Raw genomic sequence first — 20987 nt, 5'->3', positions numbered from 1 at the left:
TGGTGCCGGCACAGAGAGGAACAAGCAGGGGTAGAGACCGCTGTTCCTTCCAGGGACAGGGTAGGCAAGGCTCTCAGGCCAGAGGGACACCAGCGCTGCCCCTCACCTTGTCCTCCTAAAACTATCTTTCTCGGATGGGGAATTCTATAACTTCCAAGAGGCCTTTCATCACGGCCAGGCCTGGGACCCTTTTGAATCCTTAACTCTTTCCATGCTGTGCCTTGGTTTTTTTCAGTTGTATTAAATTATAACGTGGAGCTGGGCTTGGCAGTGCAGCCTCTAATCCCAGCCCTTGGGAGGCGGGGGCAGGACAGTCGTGAGTTTAAGGTCAATCTAGCCTGGGCTGACCAGTCTCTGCTCCCCTCCCACATAAATAAAATCAAGAAACACGTATGTTCATATATATATATATATATATATATATATATATATATATATATATGGGTATGGAGACTTCCAAATAAAGAGAGAAGATGAGCATGCATAAATCTATGTACAGATGGTAGAATGAGCCTTCAGACCACAGAAAGATCTTCTTTTAGGAAGAGAATGGTATAGTTCTTCCATTCCTTCATATCCACACACCCATGTGTGCTTGCAAGAGTTTCTGCCTTGCCTTCTCAGTACCCTCTACTGAAGGGCTGATATCTGAGACCTCCACCTACACAGGGCCAAGGCAGCCCACTTTGAGCTGCTGGTTTTACTTCTAGAGGAAAACCCAATGAAAGTAGCCAGCTCTGTGATGACTTGTGACGGTGCTCTGCCGTTCTGTGCCTGCCAAACAGAGGGGGCCCCTCTTGGCTCTTCGTTGAGGTCAAAAGGTTAAATTTGTGTTAAGAATTACAAAACTTAAAAAAAAAAATGATTCAAGCCCTCTTGACCTCCAGGTATGCCTCTGCTCGTGACTGTGGCCCCAGAAGCTGGGACAGGGCTTGGCTCATAAGGAACACTTGAGATAATTTTTGTTTTGTTTTGAAACAGTGTCTAATGTAAGCAAGTAAGCTCAGATTGTCCTTGGGACCAACAAGTAGGCTGACTTTGAACTCCTGGTCTACCAGCCTTTACCTCCAGGGATTAGTGGCCCACCTCACTAAGCTTGCCTTTAGGCCTTTAGAAAGGGTTTAATGCTTTTGTTTTTTTTTATTTTTTAAAATTTATTTATTAAAGATTTCTGCCTCCTCCCCTCCACCGCCTCCCATATCCCTCCCCCTCCCCCAATCAAGTCCCCCTCCCTCATCAGCCCGAAGAGCAGTCCGGGTTCCCTGCCTTGTGGGAAGTCTAAGGACCTCCCACCTCCTTCCAGGTCTAGTAAGGTGAGCATCCAAACTGCCTAGGCTCCTACAAAGCCAGTACGTGCAGTAGGATCAAAACCCAGTGTCATTGATCTTGACTTCTCCGCAGTCCTCATTGTCCGCTATGTTCAGCGAGTCCGGTTTTATCCCATGCTTTTTCAGACCCAGTCCAGCAGGACTTGTTGAGTTCCCGATAGATCATCCCCAATCTCTCAGTGTGTGGGTGCACCCCTCGCGGTCCTGAGTTCCTTGCTCGTGCTTTCTCTCCTTCTGCTCCTGATTTGGACCTTGGGATTTCAGTCTGGTGCTCCAATTTGGGTCTCTGTCTCTGTCTCCTTTCATCGTCCGAGATGCCCTATCATACAACAAAAGTATATGCTCAACTATGTTCATAGCAGCATTGTTTGTAATAGCCAGAACCTGGAAACAACCTAGATGCCCTTCAATGGAAGAATGGATGAAGAAAGTATGGAATATATACATATTAGAGTACTACTCAGCAGTAAAAAACAATGACTTCTTGAATTTTGCATGCAAATGGACGGAAATAGAAAACACTATCCTGAGTGAGGTAAGCCAGACCCCAAAAGAGGTTTAATGCCTTTGGATTACTTCCTCGCCAATCTGAGGTGTGTCCTTGGGATGACAACCTTTTCTTTCTGATCACGTGTGTTTACATTTAGCTGTTGGAAAATGCTGGAATGTTGGTGCCGGCACTGCTGAGCTACCCCAGGATGGGAAGCATCTGGCTTCACAGCTCGTCCCTTTCTGGCACTTCCTAGACGCGCCCTGGTCTCGGGTTGACTCAGAAGCAGTCACCTGTTTCAGCTTTAACGAGGCAGCTTCCATCCCGTCCAACTTTTTGGAAACACACGTAGCCTCTCGCGCTGTAATGACTGTGGGAATCGCTGTGCAGCTGCCAGAGGTTTTTCTGGCCAGGGAACTTCTTTTGCCAACTATTTTCTCTCAGAATATCTCCCTTTTATGTCTGCTCAGCCAGGAAGTGATAGCTGCGTCTCATGTTCTTAGCTGTTGAGAGGACGGCAGCATGGTTAAGGGAATGAACGGGAGGGGCAGGTGCTTGACTCCAGACCTTGCCACCAACCACAGGGCTCTGAAGATTTTCCAGGACGGAAAGTTCCTGGGCTCCTTAATGTTCTGCCTTGTTCTGTCCTGGCGCTCTTGCTGGCCGGGTGCTTTTGGAGGTCCTCTTGTGTTGTCCCTGTCTAGAATATAAGATGTCAGATACATGGTTTCCTCAGGGGTGAGTCAGTGTCAGTCTTCAGCCATTGGTCGCTGCTTTATCTTTCTTCTCGTACTCTCATCAACCCCATTTTTATCTTCTGCACTCTGTTTTCTTTGCCTCTGTGATCCATAGAACTATCAGTTCCTACACTCAGGCCTCTGCTGTCCGGAGGCACCGCTATTGTTTGTTTGTTTGTTTTTTTTTTTTTGGTTTTTCGAGACAGGGTTTCTCTGTGGTTTTGGAGCCTGTCCTGGAACTAGCTCTTGTAGACCAGGCTGGTCTCGAACTCACAGAGATCCGCCTGCCTCTGCCTCCCGAGTGCTGGGATTAAAGGCATGCGCCACCACCGCCCGGCTGGCACCGCTGTTGTTGGAGACAGGCAGTGAGGGGGCGGTGTGGAAAGGTAGCTGCTCGGAGTGTGCCACAGCTGGACAGCAGTGTGTCAGGTGTGCTAGCGTCACGGGGGACCCTAGTCCTCTGAGGACGGTGAGCATGGGGTTTCTTTTTAGTTAGATGCAAGTTCAATGTAAGTTAAGAGAACTTAAAAAAAAAAAATCAAAACGAAACAGAAACCCTAAGCATGTCAATTTACACTGTACTTGAGCCATGGGGTCAGAATGTGCAAACCATGGAGTCTGCTGTGTTCACAAGGGAAATCTTTTATCATCTGTTAGGTTTTATATAATTATAGGGACTTGTGCATTGCTGTGTTTTATAAGCCAAGTCATTCTAATATGTTACAGATAGGAACTGATGTTCAACTGTCTGATAAAATGCGTAAAATCATTTCAGTAAGCAGTATTACACATCTGGTCTGAACAGCGAGGTTTTCGGCACCCACACACTCATCTTAAATTAAGTTTTTGGGCTAGCATATGCGCTGACTGGTTTTATGTCACCTTGACAGAAACTAGAGCCATTAAAGAGGAGGGAGCCTCCATAAGATCAGGCTGTAGGCAAGCCCGTAGGGCATTTTCTTAAGAATGCGGGAGGGCCCAGCCCATTATGGGTGGTGCCAACCTTGGGCAGGTGGTCCTGTGAGAAAGCAGGCTGAGCAAGCCCTGGGGAACAAGCCAGTAAGTAGCACCCTCCATGACCTCTGCGTCAGTTCCCACTTCAGGTTCCTGCCTTGACTCCTTTCAATGGTGGGCTATGATGTAGATGTGTAAGCCAAATAAACAAACCTCTTTTACCTCTTTTCTCCTCAGCTCGATTCTGCTTGTGGTGGGACGAGTAACCCTAACTAAGAAGCATATAAAGTATTGGATTCATGGCATCTCCATATGTATTTGCTATTGCCTTTTTTCCTCCTCTCCCATCCCTCCTCCATCCCTCCAGCTTACTATCACAAGCAAGCCACCGTCCTGACTGTTCACCTTGCTCGGGTGACTGCACACCTGGGAGCAGACACGCTAACAGCAGGGTGTACAATGCTCGACTTTAATTTTTTTAAAAAAGTTTTATTTATTTATTTATGTGTATGAATGTTTGCATGTATATATATATCTGTGTGCCACATATGTTTCTGGGGCCCTTGGAGCCCAAAAGAGGGCTTCGGGTCCCCTGGGATGTGAGTTGTGTGTGGGTGCTGTAAATCAAACCCTAGTTCTCTGCTAAGAGTCAGTGTGCTTAGTCATGGAGCTATCGCTCCAGCCCCAGGCTGCTAGGCTTTTGTTCTTTCTCTCAAATATTACATCCTGACTGCAATTCTTCTCCCTTCCCTTCCCTTCCCTTCCCTTCCCTTCCCTTCCCCTCCCCTCCCTTCTTTTCCCCTCCCTTCCTCCTTCCTTCCTTTCCCTTCCCCCTCCCTTTCTTTCCCTCCCTCCTCCCTTTCTTCCCCTTCCTCCTCCCTTCCTTTCCCTTCCCTCCCTTCCCCTTCTCTTCCCTCCTTTCCCCTCCCCTCATCTCTTCCTTGCACCTCACCTTTCCCCAAGACCCACTTCCCCTCCACCTCCCCTCAAAAAAGAGCAGGCCTCCGGGGGACATTAACCATGCATGGCATAACAAGCTACAATAAGACCAGGCACATACCATCACATCAGGGCTGGAGGAGGCCACCCAGTAGCAGGAAAAGGGTCCCATGGGTGTGCAAAGAGTTTGAGACTACTCCTGGCCCCACTGTTAGGAATCCCCCTAAGAACACCAAGCTACTCGGCCATAACATATACATTTATATAGAGAGGACCTCAGTCAGATCCCTTCAGGCTCCCTGATCTCTGAGAGCCCTGTGGGCTGTGTTTCTGTGGTGTCCCTGACCCCTCTGGTTCCTCTAATCCTTCCTCCCCCTCCTCTGCAGGACTCCCCAATCTCCACCTAATGTTTGGCTGTGGACGCTACACACCCTCTCCATCAGTTGCCAGGTGAAGTCTCTCTGGCCTCTCTCATGACGATTCTGCTAGGCTCCGGTCCCAGAACACTGTAGGCAGGACAAATTGTAGGTTGAAGGTTTTGTGGCTGGGTTGGTGTCCCGGTCCCTCCACTTGAGGCCTTGCTTGGTTACAGAAGGTGGCCAGTTCAGGTTCTGTGTCCCCCATTACTAGGAATCTTTGCTAGGGGTACGAGAGTATCCATGGAGTTCCCATTGCACTAGGTTTCTACTCACACCTGAAATACCCCCGATTTCAGTCGTTCATCCTCAACACCTCATCCCTCCTGTGTCCAACCCCACTGGCCCCCAGGCCACCAACGGAGTCTATTCTATTTCCCCTCTCCAGGGGGATCCTTGCATTCCTCTTTTACAAATAATATTAAGTATCTTGGGGTAACTCTAACTGATCAAGTGAAAGACCCATGTGATAAAAACTTGGAGTCTTTGAGGAAGGAAACTGAAGAAGACAGGAAAGATGGAAAGCTCCCCCACTTTCATGGAGATTAACATAGTAACAATGGTTAATCCACAGATTAACATAATAACAATGGCCGACCAGCAGGGTTTTTTTTTTTTTTTTTTTAACATCTTTGGTTGAGTATGTCTTAGAGTAGACAGACTGATGCTCACCCCACTCCTCCGCTCTTCGGTTCTTTCCAAACTCAGTTCCATTTCTTTAACTCTTGGGATGAAGTGATCAGTTTCTCAGGAGCTGGGCAGCTCCTTAGGTTTCGGGTTTTATCGAGGCCCTGGGTAGTGGAGCCCAGACCTTCTTTACTGACACGCCCTGTGAGCTGGCTCCCTCTCGGACTCAGCACTGAGATTAGGGGAGTTCTATAGCACTCAGCTCAGACTGGCAGGCATGGAGATGAGCAGGGTGTCATGCCACCTCTGTAATTTTTATGTGTCCTAAGTAGGACTGTTTTTTTGTTTTTGTGTTATGTTTTGAATTATAAACAGGTCTTGGCTCCTCAGAGACCCTGTCCTTTCTTTCTCAGCATTCTGTTTAATGCTGTGATCCGCTCAGGGCTTCTCAAAGTCTTTCCAATTCAATGTCAGGAACTCAAGTCAGATTGGGAAGTAGTTAGGGTTGCTCCCTCTTGATGCGATCCAACTTCCCATTTCTTTTTTTTTTTTCTTTTTTTCTCTTTTTAGTTTTTCGAGACAGGGTTTCTCTGTAGCTTTTGGTGCCTGTCCTGGAACTAGCTCTTGTAGACCAGGTTGGCCTCAACCTCACAGAGATTCACCTGCCTCTGCCTCCCAAGTGCTGAGATTAAAGGTGTGTGCCACCACCATCCGGCTCAACTTCCCATTTCTAAGAAAGCACCATCTAAAGACCCCACAGGTGCTTCTGCCTGCTCGGCAGCTTGTGTCAGACATGGTAGTAACCAGTATAAATGATGTGCATAGATAGGTATCCATAATCAATATACATGGATTATATCTCTACCCATGCACACTACTGCTTGATCACTCCACCCCCCCCCCACCCGCCACATGGAAATTTGATCTCATAGGGGATAAAATCTGATGGTCTAAAAAGTAGATTTTTTTTGGTAACTAAGAAATCAGAAACCAAACTTTTGTGTGATTTTTAGCAAAGTGAATGGAAATGATGCATTCGGAAGATTCTGGTTAATACCAGGATGAGAAAGGGTGAGAAGGCTAGCCGCCACTTGCACACCTTCCTCTGGGAGGATTCCACGTGTGCATCTCACTGGCACCTCCTCATGGTGTTATGGCAACACTGCCAGCCAGACTGGGAGAGGTCAGGCACTCGATCTGAGTTAGACTCCCCTGTGAGCAGAAGAGGGCATGCAGCCGCCCCCTCTTGGGATTGTCCTAGAAACACTCATAAAACTTTCAATAGGTTCAACGTATTTCTGTAGCTTAGGAGGGAGTTGTTTACTTAGGCGGCTCTCGCGAGCTCCTGCTGTGTGCCCCACTCTTTTCTGAAGCGGAGCACAGCATGCTGTGGGGAGTAAAACAGGCTCTAGAAGGGTTTAGAACGTGTCAGCAATGGCGGTTGAAGGCTTAGCCCTCCTAGCACTGCCACCAGGTAGGTAGCTCAACCTTCTTTTATGGGATGGTGGGTGACCAACGTTAGGCTGGAAGCTGAGTGTCACGACCACCTCATGCTCATATGCTTGACCACCTGAGTGGGTCCTAGAGCCACACCCACATAGTCACCTAAACAGGAGTGAGAGGCTCTGAAAAGCAGGGGCTAATCTGACAGCTTTATTTTTTTCTTCTGGAGACGGGGTATTGTTATGTAGCTCTGGCTGTCCTGGAACTCTCTATGTAGACCAGGCTTGCCTCAAACTCACAGAGCTCCACCTACCTCTGTTTCCCAACAGCTGGAATTAAAGGTGTGTATAGTAATGTGGTGTTATACTCTTTGGACTCTTTTGGGGGGCGCCACCCAGCTCCCAAATGAATTATACATTTATTTATAAATGATCAGCTTAGCTTGGCTTGTTTCTTGACCGCTTTTCTTAACTTATACTAGCCCATCTACTCTTTGGCCTCTGTGTTTTTCCTGTTCTCTTCTTTAAACCTTACTCTTACTCCATGCATTGCTGTGTAGCTGGATGGCTGGCCCCTGAAGTCCTCTTCCTTTTCAGGCTACTTCTCCCTTCTCCCAGTTTTCTCCTCTGATTTATTCTCTCTGCCTACCAGCTCCACTTGCCCTCCTACCTCGCTATTGGCCGTTCAGATCTTTATTAGACTATCAGGTGTTTGAGACTGGCAAAGTATCACAGTTTCACAGAGTTTAAAAAATGCAACATAAACGAAAGCAAAACACCTTAAAATAATATTCCCAACAGGCATGCACCATCACATCTGGCCCCTGACCACTCTTAATATTTTGCTGTGTCTCATTAAAAATTATTCGTTTTATGTGTATGCATATGCTACAGAGTGTTTGTATGTGTGCACGTGTGTTCAGGAGCCTGAGTGTACCAGAAGAGGTGTCAGATTTGCCACAACCAGAGCTGGAGTCACAAATAGTTGTGAGTCACCATGAGGGTGCTGGGAGTCAAATCCAGGTCCTGTACAAGAGCAGTAAGCGTTCTTAGCCTCTCAAGCCATCTCTCCAGTCCTCTGTATTTCTATCTGTGCATATGTAGAGGTGTGTGCATATGTACATGTACATATTAAATTATTTCTTCTTTGGCAATTTCATACACAAATGCAATATATTTAGATCATAGCCTGTCCTAGCTCCTCCCCTCACGTCTGTCTGTCTCTGTGTCATCTGCCCAATGCCATTCCATCCTCCTATTACCTACTGAGGCAATTAGTGCTTCCCATTAATTGTGCAAGAGTGTGGGCCATCTACTCCAGCAGGGGCAGCCTGCTAGGCTGCACCTCTGAATAAAAATGACTCTAGTTCTCAGCAGCTATCATCTGCTAAAAGCTCTCAAGTTAAGGGTGGGATCTTGTGAGCCCCTCCCCTCCCCATGCTTGGAGGAACACTGGCTGGCCTCATTTTAGGCCTGTTATCATATATATATATATATATATATATATATATATATATATATATATATATGCAACCTTGATGATTGGCTGGTGCTTATTCCACAACATCCTAAGGGCCAGGGCATTTCCCTTAACTCTTGGTGGCTGTCAAGGTCATATCATAGCAGAATTAATAGGTTCCCTACCACTTAACGCTTCCTGTTCTTTCCACAACCAGATCTTTTTATGAATCTAGGACTCTCAACAGTTTCCGAGTATTCCAACTGTAAATATTTCCCCGGTGTCCTTGTGCGGAGTGTGGATTCCGAGTGTGATGATGCTGACTGTGTAAACATTCCTTCCTCCTAGGCTGGTGGACGACCGCTGTGTGGTGCACCCGGAGGCAGGGGACCTTGCCAACCCACCCAAGAAGTTCCGAGGTAAGAAAAAAAAATGAAGACAGTGTGACCTAAGATGGCAGGTTACTTTGTGTCTTAGGTAATAATGTTAGAATTATACTCAGTGTGTCACGGAAGATCACTTCCAGCTCCCCCATGGGTTTTTGTTGTTGTTGAACTTTGAGGGATCTGTGATGAACAATTATCTGAGTTTTGTTTTGCAATGTGACTTCTATGTGCTGACAGGAGACCCTTGCAATTAACCATGAAAGATGGCTTTCTCAAACCAGTTTGGAAGAACTAAGTGCTCTTTGTTCATAGATTTCTGCGGCAGTCCTATTGTAGATGGTACAGTGTTTTACTGGTGGCGTGTTGATTACCTTTATGGAAGTCCCATGTTGAGTGAATGTGGCTGTTAGAGCCACACCCAGACGATGCAAGGTGACTGACTAACTGTTGTCTTAGCGCTCTGTTCCAAGTGAAGACGTGAGGTGACTAACTGGTGTCTTAGCGCTCCGTTCCAAGTGAACTCTTAGAAGCAGCTTCATGGTTTCCTTGACTGCAACTGTTCCAGTTGCGGCAGCAGTTTGATTAGAATTTGGCTGTTGCAAAAGGATTAATGGGACCTGTAGAACATTTTAGAAAACAAAAAGTAGTAACTAAAACAACATTACAGCAACATACAAACATTAAAAGCTAGGCTCTGCATGTAAGAGCGAACATATGGTAGTTATCTAGGTGTCTCGCTTAGGTTTCCTTCCTTTCTTCTCTCTCTCTCTCTCTCTCTCTCTCTCTCTCTCTCTCTCTCTCCAGGCTTTCTCCATATAACCATCTGGCCGTCCTGGAACTCACTTTGTAGACCAGGCCTTGCATCACCATGTGCCAGGCTTTGACTGTAAGCATCTTTGGGAGGAAGGGGTCTATTTTAGCTCACAACTCTTGGCCACATCCATCACGGAAGGAATTCAGGGCTGGAATTCAAAGCAGGAGCTGAAGCAGAAGCCATGGAGGGGGCTGCTTCCCCGCTTGCTCCCTGGCTTGCTCCCCGTGGCTTGCTCAGCCTGCTTTCTTCCACAGCCCAGGCCCACCTCTGGCCAGGGGTAGCACTGTTCAAAGTAGGCTGGTCCCTCACACACCAACTACTAATTAAGACAATGCTCCAGAGTCTTGCTTACAGGCTGATCTGATGGAGGCATGATTTCATTTTGTTTACAACAGAGTAAAGTTTCGTTGTATATATATGCCACATCTCATCATCCATTCATCTGTTGACGACGGGAACCTGGAATCTCCATTTCATGGGTATTGTGAACACACCAGCAATAAACATGGATGTCCAAGCATCTCTGCAGGAGGCTATAGAGTCCTCTGGACAGAAAGCCAGGCGTGGACAGCTGCTTCATATGGTAGCTGTATTGTTTTTAGAATGCAGAACCACCAGCCCGGAGATGACACCACCCACAATGGGCTGAGTCCATCCACGTCAATCACTAATTAAGAAAATATCCTACAGGCTTGCCTACCGCCCCATCTTCTCAATTGAGGGTCCTTCCTCTTCTGATGATCCCAACTTCTGTCAAGTTGACATAAAACTAGCCAGCACACAGTTCTTTATATATTCTAAATTTTAACTTCCCTGTCTGGGGTGTGGTTGACCCGGAGTGTCCCCCATTCTATCCGTTCTGCTGATGGTTCTCTTTGCTGTGTGGAAGCTTCTCAGCTTTTTGGAGTTCAGTTTCATCATTCTTGCTCTGGCTCCTGTGCTGTTGGAGACAGCTGTTGGAGTCTTGTTTAGAAGGCTCCAGAGAGAATAGTCTACAAGGCAAACTGGGACAACGTGGTGTTTGTAATGGAGAGAGGCTGACTGCATTGTCTGAGGGCTGTATTGTCATCTAAAGTGGGCCACCTGTCGGGAGCCTCCGAGGGCATCTGCCACTGTCCCAGGAGAGCTGAGCTGGATAGTAAGAACAATGCCCTCTGGAGAGGGTTTGTTAGCCTTTCCATCTTCCGAGGGATGGCCATTGCTGCTGCCTTTGTCATTATACAAATGTAGTTAAGTTATAATAAAAACCGTAACGAGTTTCTATTAAGTATTAAATGCATTACCCCTTACACCCAACCCTCTTCTGGGGCAGAATTCTTTTCATTTTATTTTTGTTTATTAGTCACTGAATTTTACCCATAGAAGACCCCTTCTTCCCCCTTGAAAATGGCCATTGGATACCGTGGACTGATACTCTGGGATCATAAGATCAAACTTGCTTCCCAGGGGTGTCCCGAGTCTTTGTGCTCTGGCTTTCGGCACCCAGATTCCCTCGTCTTCAGGGGACTTTCCCTTTCCACAGAGCAGGTTGTGTGGAAGTGTGGGTTACTCTGGAGAACCTGAAGAGCCAGAGCTAACAACTCTGTGCCCAAGAGGCAAATAGATCAGATGCCTGGGCCCTTGTTATCCAGTGGGCAGGGCTTCAAGGTGTCAATCATTCTGAGCTGGAGCCTGGCTACCCTGTAGTCTGACTTAGCTCACCACCCTGCTGACTGGTTCTCAGCTCCTGCTTCTACTTTAAAACCAAACCCCCTGTCTCTCCACTATCACCAGAGAAGGCTGATATCCTTTCCTGTCAGGACCCAGAGATCCCCTTGTCTGAAGCCCCAACTCTTCTCTATGATTTATGGGTTCTCATCCTGGCAGAGGACAGAGCCCAAGTCTCTGAATTTGACTCACTCTGTGCTGGTTTCCCCAGCGGCCGGCAGCAAACTTTCCCAAATGCGGCTGCTGTTCAGCCTTGGGCGGCTTGTTGTTGCCAGCCCTTGCCACTGCCTGTGTCTCTCTCCTGCCTCCTCTTCAGCTGTAACAGCCATTGCAGGTTCCTAGAGCTGACTCACGAGCCCAGCATGCCCAGACTGCTCTGCTGGTCCCAGAACTGCACTGTTCCTTTCTTAGCTGCTGTGAAGGGACAGGACCATCCCCCCCTCGGTTCCTCTCCTTCAGTCGGGCGTATGCATCCTCTAGTTAATTTGAACAGTTTTCCCTGTTCAGCAGTGCAATGTGACTCGAGCTCAATTCCTCCGATTAAAGAGAAATTAGCTTTTTTGGACCTAAAGTTCCAAATTGGTCAAAGTAATGATTTCTCCAACTATGCATAATTGGGAAGTTTCCTGCGGCTATGTCATGAGAACTTTTACTTTTGGAGAGGGTCTAGGCAATGTCCACCCCTTCCTTCCAAAGTTCTAATGGCAAACCCAGACCTCTCCCTGGGGAACCAATGAGTTTACTGAACTTACATACAGAGCATGGGGAGGGGTCACTAGTGGGAGTGTGGGTGACTTAAAGTCCTGCCAAGGTAGGGCTGCTTCAAATGTGGATGACTCCTCTGTGTCTGTGTAGACGTGTGTGTACTGAAACCCCTCCCTGACACCCTGAGGGCCCTGTGCCATTAGGACAGAAATATGTGCACTAGCTGGCTGCTCAGGCAAGGGTTCAATGACCCTCCCACTAGCTCCTGCTCTGAAGGAGTGTCTGCAGCCTGCCAGCCTGCAGGGCATCAGTCTGCAGCCTGTCAATCTGAAGTCCATCAGTCTGCAGCCCGCCAGTCTGCAGCCCGTCACACCTACTGCGATGATCTGCAAGTGGGCACAGCTGACCTGATGAGGAAGGTGGCGGTTTGGCTTGGAGGAAGGACAATGACATCACAGTTGCCTTGTCAGCAGAGAAAACCAATTTGTCCCTAAGCAAACTTCCAGAGATTCTTACAGCCTCCTGCACAGTTAGCTCCAGAAGGAATCATTCAAGGGCAACACTGTAAAGGAAAACAGTGGCTTTGTGTTACATAAGCTGAGGTCCTTTGCTAATCAGATTCCTTGTTTGATTTATTCAACCTACTTGATTTATATATATATATATATATTTGATTTAGGGTCTTGGGTGGGGCAGGGTCACCTTGAATTTGCTATGTAGCTCGGGATGGCCTTGAACTTTGACACTCTAGTCTCCACCTCCCAAGTGTTGGGATTACAGGTGTGTGACACCATGCCTGACTTTCTCTGTTTTTTAAAAAAAATGATCTGTGATAAAGATGCGTGCGCAGCAGAAACTCGTCCTCTTCCGTTCCTCAAATACTGTTTATAAGCTGGGCTTCACATTGTTGTGGTCAAATGCCCGAGAAGAAACCCATCCAGAAAGGAAGGGTTTCCTCGGGCTCATGGTTTGTGGAGTCAGGGAAGGCGCGATGGCAGGAGCAGCTTTGGGCTGTGGCAGCAGGAGTGGCCGGGTGCCTGCTCACATCTGGGCAGGTCAGGAAAGAAAAGGAAATGCGGGCCTCTGTTGGCTGTGGGCCTCTGTTGGCTGTCTCTCTCGCCACTTTCAGGCGGTGTCTCCCTCCTCAGTCACACACTTGCAGACACGCCCAGTCTCCTCGGTGACTCCAAACCCAGCAGCTGACAGGGATGGGAAGCAGCTCACGCGTCATCTGTCCACACTGAGAATTTGCTGTGTGTACTGCTGGTTACTAAACTCTAGACCTCATTTGGATTATACTGTTGTTTTCCTGCTCTTCCATTTTTCCCACGATCCCTGCTGTAGTTGGTCACCTTGTCCTTCCCAATCTCTCAGGGTTGCAATGCTTCTTTAGTCTTTATTGCTTTTGCCCTTGGTACTTTTGAAGACTACAGCCAGACATTTATTGACTTTCTTTTGGTTTGGCTCTTTGTGGTGTTTTGCTTACAGTTCACTTGGCTGGGGGTTAAAGTCTGGGGACGTGTACCTCAGAGGTCATGTGCACGTCTCTGTACCCCACAGGTCATGATGTCAACATGGTGATTACTAGTCTTGTGTTTTGATGTACAATTTCACATTCCTTGTGTTCTGTGAAGAGAGTTACTTTCATTTATATGTTATGTTGGCTTTAGAGTATTTTCCTTCCTATCTCCCCTTTGTATTTCTTCTTTTTTCTGGAAAATCTGTGTTAGCCACTGTATGGTCCTTTTCAGTCAGGAGGAGATGCTCACCTACATGAGAGAAGCTGGCTTACATGTCCTTCTGTGACTCTAGGGGTGAGGAGACAGAGGCATGATGGTGAAGCCAAGCAGCCTGTCCCCAGGGGAGCCTGTCCCCAGGGGAGCCTGTCCCCAGGGGAGCCTGTCTCCAGGGGAGCCTGTTCCCAGGAGGGCCAAGGAGGGAGGCCGTGGCCCCTGACTGATCAGGTTCTCCACAGTGTTGGGCTTTTTGGACTAGAATGTTCCAGCTCTTAAGATTCTGAAGTTGTTGACCCATGCCTGTTTCATAACCCGCCAAGCCTATCACAGGGCCACGCTTGGCAAGCAACAGATGTTTAGAGGTCATAAGTCATGGTGCTCCAGGACCTGGAATTTAAAGGAAGAATTTTTATTCTGTGCAATGAAAAGAGCAGGTGGCAAAAAATCGGGGGCTTGGGTGTGACCAATAGCAAAGTCTTTACCTGCTTCCTTTTCCGGTGACTACAGAGGACATTTTGAAGGCATGACCTTCCCTTTGCCTTCATTCATGGAGGTTACACACTCAGGCGCACAAACGAAGACTTACTAATGTGTACATGTGTGCACATGCATGTATGCAAGTGTGTGTGCATGTGCATGTGTATGTGTGTGCGTGTGAAGTCAGAAGTCAATTTGAGATGTCTTCTTTGAGATAGCGCCTCTCTATGAACCTGGAGCCCCTCATTTCAGACAGCCTGGTTGACCTTTGTTTTTGAGGCCAACTGTCCCCAGTTACAGATGGACACAATCCCCCCAGCTTATTACATGGGAGCTGGGGATCTGAATTCTGCTCTTCAAGCATGTGTGACAGGCTCTTTAGCACAGAACCATCACCTCAGGCCCCGTGGTTGACTTTTCATGTTGCTGAAGATACCAGTCTTTTCTAGTTCTAGCACTCTTGTGTTAGAATACCCAGAAAAAACACTCACCGCCTCCATCAACCCAACAGTTGCCTTGTGGAAGCCCTTCAGATTTAGCATTCATATCATTTTTTCTTTTTATTTTGAGACAGGGTCTCAGGTTTCCCAGGCTGCCCTCAAACTTGCTAGGGAGCAGGTTTGGACTTCTTTGAGGGCTTGTCAGAACGCCCACCATGCTGAGCTTAGTGTCGTGCCCTTTTCTCTTTGCACACAAACACAAACTGTTTCAGGTTTGAAACCAACTAGCCTAATATATTGGGCATTTGATACTTCGTGCTTCAGGCTTCCTAGGCTTCTTTCATCTGTCCTCAGAGATTGCAGCTATCCAGATTTGGAGTTCCGAAATCTGCGGGAAATGAGGTCTTGCAGCCATCATAAGGTCATTGACCTTTGAGGCAGAGCTGAAACCAGAGCCAAGGTTCACCGCCCTCCAGATCTTTGAACTTTGTTTGCCTGGAAATTCTACCTCCTGTTCACAGCCCCACGAGGGAGTCTGAACCCGTCCTGCATTAGGTATTTGTCTCACGTGAAGTGTGATTATCTGCAGCTTCTTTCTTCTATGGACTTTTATATGCCGCAGCTGCAGGTTCCTCAGGGATTCTCTGGCCATCATAGGGCCTTGGTTATTTTCTGCCGAGGTCCCTGTTGGTTAGGTTGACACTTAATAGGTACCAAGGACTGAACACAGTTAAGTTTATTCTGGGGAGACGCCATCTTGGTCTTGGAGACTATATGTGCATATTAAGGGAATGTCTCCCTTGCATTTTTCAGTGGACCCGACTCTGGTGTAATGATTTGTTGCTCAGACCGACAGCTGTCTGGATCTGTACTATGACCTTTAAGCATTCTTCACGGGTGTCAGTTTGACTGTAGGTCATGGGCATTTGCGGAAGGCACCCTGATAACTGCTGATCCCCTATCCCTAATCTCCCAGCTGGTGGTGGAAATGGGATAACCATGAGTTTGTTACTTTCTTCAGTGAGACCTCAGAGAAGAGCTGAGGGTGAGAAATGGAGTCCCGTGCCGGTTTTTCTCCCGTGAAGCTACCCAGGATTATAGAAATTGTGTATTTTCTAGGGCTAGAGAGATGGCCCAGTGGTTAAGAGCACTGGCTTCTCCCAGTAACCACATGGTTTCTCCCAAACATCTGTAACTCCAGTTCTAGGGAATCCAATGCCCTCTTCTGACCATGAGCACTGGGCATACACACATAGGCAAAGCACCCATACACATAGAATAAAATAAATAAATCTAAAGCACTTAGTGTCTATTAAAAGAAGGTTCTTGTGGTTTTGAGTGATAAGGAAAGGGCTGTTTTGGAAGTTCCGTAAATTGTTGAAAGTCTCACAGTGAACTGTGCATCTAAAAGATGAATACTGCATGAACTTTGACTAAGTTGTAGATTTAAGTGTTAAGTTTAATTACCGCCCCATAAGTAAGCAGGGGGAGGCTAGAAAGATGGCTTCATGAGTAACGATGTTTGCTGGAGAGGCTTACACCCTTGGTTTGATTTCTGGGACCCATAAAAATCTCAGTGTGGCAGGACTGTGGTGCGCACCTTCAATCCCAGCACTCGGGAGGCAGAGGCAGGTGGATCTCTGTGAGTTCAGGGCCAACCTGGTCTACAGAGTGAGTTCTAGTTACAGCTAGGGCTGTTAGACAGAAAAACCGTGTCTTGGAGAATAAAACAAATCAAAACAAAACCATCTGGATGGGTAGCTGTGTCCGCCACTCTTATGGGGAGAGGCAGAGAGAGGAGGCTTGCCTGGAAGCATGAAGGGGTTAGCCTGGAGCACATTAGTGCAGAAACGAGAGATCCAACCTCAGCAAGGCTGAAGGCAGGAACCAACTCCTAAAAGCTGTCCTCTGACCTCCGCATGTGTGCTGTGGAGTGCGCAGCTGCAGCCATGCAGCCACGTCAGGCACACATGTACAGCTGGCAAATCAAACGGAGGCTCATGTCGTATGTCCATGCACACATGTACAGCTGGCAAATCAAACGGAGGCTCATGTCGTATGTCCATGCACACATGTACAGCTGGCAAATCAAACGGAGGCTCATGTCGTATCTTCATGCACACATGTACAGCTGGCAAATCAAACGGAGGCTCATGTCGTATGTCCATGCACACGTGTACAGCTGGCAAATCAAACGGAGGCTCATGTCGTATGTCCATGCACACATGTACAGCTGGCAAATTAAACAGAGGCTCATGTCGTATCTTCATGCACACATGTACAGCTGGCAAATCAAACGGAGGCTTATGTCATATGTCCATGCACACATGTACAGCTGGCAAATCAAACGGAGGCTCATGTCATATGTTCATGCACACATGTACAGCTGGCAAATCAAACGGAGGCTCATGTCGTATCTTCATGCACACATGTACAGCTGGCAAATCAAACGGAGGCTCATGTCGTATGTCCATGCACACGTGTACAACGGACGATAAATAAACTCATGTCGTATGTCCATGTGTCACAGTCTCCTTTCAAGCTGCACGTGAAGTTATTGGTCTAAATTCCTACTAAGTACTGAATAAATATTAAAATATTATAATCTGAGCATTTTAATAGCTCACACTGCAATAGAGAGTTTTGGGGGCTGGCTCGGTAGTCAAACCCACTTGTAGAAGGCCTGAGTTTGGTTCCCAGCACACACACGAGTGGTTTCACAACTACTTATAGCTCTGGCTCCAGAGAACCTGACATACTCTTCTGACCTCCATGGACCACACAAATGTGCATAATTAAGAACAAATCTTTTTCTTTTGTAAAGGTTTGTGTATATGAGGGTTTGCCCACGTGTGTCTGCAGTGTGTGTGTGCAGCGCCTGCAGAGGCCAGAGGAGGGTGTTGGATCTCTTGGAGCTGGAGTTACAGGTGGTTGTGAGCCACTCAGGGTGGGCTTTGGGAACGATCCTGGGTCCTCTGCAGGAGAGCAGCACTTTGAGATGGCGCTGGACCATCTCTCCTGCTCCAAAACAAGTCTTTTTAAAAAGGGGGTCAAATGTGGAAATTCTCAGCGTAGAGTGCTTAAAATGGTCTTTTTGTTCGTGATCTCACATGATCTAGTGCCACCCTGTTTTGCCAAAGTGTGTGCCATACTTTAGCATGGGAATTCCATGCTTAGGTCATGCAGTAAGTCAGTAAGGTGGTGGGTTTATGACCTTCCCTGCTAAACTGTCTTGGAGATAGTCAACACCTGTCAGTTGTGGATTGTCTCTTCATAGTACACTATCCAGACAGGTTGGAGATAACTGTGGTTCCCAGGGAGTTTATAATCTAATGAGAGAGATAAGAGATGTTTACAAATAGTTATAACTCAAGGTAGGAAGAGATAAGGGCTAAATAAAAAGCCTTGGCGGAGGTGTTGTGGGAGGCTGGAGGTTTTAGCTTCCTGCTTTCAGTGCAGCCTGTGCTCCTTAGTGAGACTGCACTTCTCTTGGGAAGACTGGACCTGAGGCAGGGGCACAGCTCTCAGGAGTATGTTCTCTGCTCACTGCAGTTAGTATCTCGTGGGAATGACCCGTGTGCACTGCAGCATCCTGATGCCTCCTTGAACTGTGAGGGGTTGGGTGAGCCCCACTGTTCTGCTGAGTGCACCAGAGATGTGACCCCTATAGATCTGGTGGGGGGGGGGCAGGTGATCATAGGGAATCAACAATGGATGATGACCAAAGACCCATCAATAACAATATTTACCTAGTCCTCACTGTATGCCACCTGCTTTTCTAATTGCTTTATACCATTAAATTATTTAATCCTGTCTAACTAACCATATTTTAATAAAATTTCACTATCTGCTGTAATAGAAATCCCCAACCCCCCCCCCCCCCCTTTCAAATAAACCTTAAACTCTTCCGATGGTTGTGGGACAGACTGGGGAGGCAGCAGCAACCATGTCTACTCGCCCCAGACAAGAGTCCACAAAGTAACTGCTGTGTCAGTGTTCAGTTTGGTGGACCAGTGAGTTTTCACTGGGGCTGCTCACAGGAGGATGGGTGAAAGGTCCTTTGCAAGGAGTAGGGAAAACCCGGAAGAGCCCCTCTAAAATTACCATACTATAGGCATGTTTAAAAAGATTTGTTTTGGGGCTGGAGATATGGCTCAGAGGTTAAGGACACAGTATGCTCCTCCATAGAACCAGGGTTAGATTCTCAGCACCCACATGCAGCTCACAACCATCTGCAACTCCAGTTCCAGGGCACTATAGCATCTTCTCCTGGACTCCGAGGATGCCAGGTGCTCATGTGGTACACAGACATACATGTGGGCAGCACACCCATTCATACAAAATAATAAGATAATTAAAAAATTTAAAAGATTTACTTGATAGATCCTTTTATTTATTTATTTATTAAAGATTTCTGTCTCCTCCCCGCCACCGCCTCCCATTTCACTCCCCCTCCCCCAATCAACTCCCCCTCTCTCCTCAGCCCGAAGAGCAGTCAGGGTTCCCTGCCCTGTGGGGAGTCCAAGGACCTCCCACTTCCTTCCAGATCTAGTAAGGTGAGCATCCAAACAGCCTAGGCTCCCACAAAGCCAGTACGTGCAGTAGGATCAAAACCCAGTGCCATTGTTCTTGACTTCTCAGCAGTCTTCATTGTCATCCGCTCTGTTCAGCGAGTCCGGTTTTATCCCAGGCTTTTTCAGACCCAGGCCAGCTGGCTTTGGTGAGTTCCCAATAGAACATCCCCAATCTCTCAGTGTGTGGGTGCACCCCTCGCGGTCCTTAGTTCCTTGCTCGTGCTCTCTCTCCTTCTGCTCCTGATTTGGACCTTGGGGTTTCAGTCCGGTGCTCCAATGTGGGTCTCTCTCTCTGTTTCCTTTCATTGCCTGGTGAAGGTTAATATCCAGGAGGATGACTATATGTTTTTCTTTGGGTTCACCTTCTTATTCAGCTTCTCTAGGATCACAAATTATAGGCTCAATGTCCTTTATTTATGGCTAGAAACCAATTATGAGTGAATACATCCCATGTTCCTCTTTTTGGGTCTGGCTTACCTCACTCAGGTAGTGTTTTCTATTTCTGTCCATTTGCATGCAAAATTCAAGAAGTCATTGTTTTTTACTGCTGAGTAGTACTCTAATATGTATATATTCCATACTTTCTTCATTCATTCTTCCATTGAAGGGCATCTAGGTTGTTTCCAGGTTCTGGCTATTACAAACAATGCTGCTATGAACATAGTTGAGCATATACTTTTGTTGTATGATAGGGCATCTCTTGGGTATATTCCCAAGAGTGGTATTGCTGGGTCCAGGGGTAGGTTGATCCCAAATTTCCTGAGAAACCACCACACTGCTTTCCAAAGTAGTTGCACAAGTTTGCATTCCCATCAGCAATGGATGAGTGTTCCCTTTACTCCACAACCTCTCCAGCAAAGGCTATCATTGGTGTTTTTTATTTTAGCCATTCTGACAGGTGTAAGATGGTATCTTAAAGTTGTCTTGATTTGCATTTCCCTGATTGCTAAGGAAGTTGAGCATGACCTTAAGTGTCTTTTGGCCATTTGAACTTCTTCTGTTGAAAATTCTCTGTTCATCTCAGTGCCCCATTTTATAATTGGGTTGATTATTTTGTGGTCTAGTTTCTTGAGTTCTTTATATATTTTGGAGATCAGACCTTTGTCAGTTGCGGGGTTGGTGAAGATCTTCTCCCAGTCAGTGGGTTGCCTTTTTGTCTTAGCGACAGTGTCCTTTGCTTTACAGAAGCTTCTCAGTCTCAGGAGGTCCCATTTATTCAATGATGCCCTTAATGTCTGTGCTGCTGGGGTTATACGTAGGAAGTGGTCTCCTGTGCCCATGTGTTGTAGAGTACTTTCCACTTTCTCTTCTATCAGGTTAAAAGATTTATTTGTAATGTCGTGTGTGTGTGTGTGTGTGTGTGTGTGTGTGTGTGTGTATATTCTGAGTGCTTGTGGAGGCCAGAAAAGGGTGTTGGAGCCTTTGGAGCTGCAACCACAGGTAAGAGGTCACTCAAGTGCTGGGAACTGAACTGGATCTATTCTGCAAGGGTAGCAAGTGTTCTTAACCGTTGAGCCATCTCTCCAATTCCATGATAGGCATACTATGAAATGTCAAATTGGCTCAGTTCTTACATCCTCCTTAACATGCATAAACGTGTGTCCACTGGAGGGACAGCGTTACATACATGTTTATTATTATTTTAAATTTAAGTTTTATTTTTGAGCTTTTTATATATTTACATTTTTTTCCAACTCTCTTCCTGCTCTAACTTCTGTTGTGTCCCAACTCACAAATTCATATCTCTTTCTCCTTA

At 46.9% G+C, this 20987-nt stretch overlaps 1 protein-coding gene across 1 annotated transcript in view; it reads left to right on the top strand.

Moving 5' to 3' along the window:
* Positions 1–20987, top strand: part of Itpr2 (inositol 1,4,5-trisphosphate receptor type 2) — a 420430-nt gene that overhangs the window by 22453 nt on the left and 376990 nt on the right. Inside the window, exon 2 of the mRNA XM_041632277.1 lies at positions 8741–8811. Coding sequence (XP_041488211.1) covers positions 8741–8811 — 71 coding nt within the window. The remainder of the gene's footprint in view (positions 1–8740; positions 8812–20987) is intronic.

This window comes from Microtus oregoni, unplaced genomic scaffold (assembly GCF_018167655.1).
Source record: "Microtus oregoni isolate MIOR12 unplaced genomic scaffold, Mior012 000002F_ref0000024, whole genome shotgun sequence".
Lineage (NCBI taxonomy): Eukaryota > Metazoa > Chordata > Mammalia > Rodentia > Cricetidae > Microtus > Microtus oregoni.
Note: the sequence above shows the minus strand (reverse complement) of the source record. Positions and strands in the feature narration are given on the sequence as shown.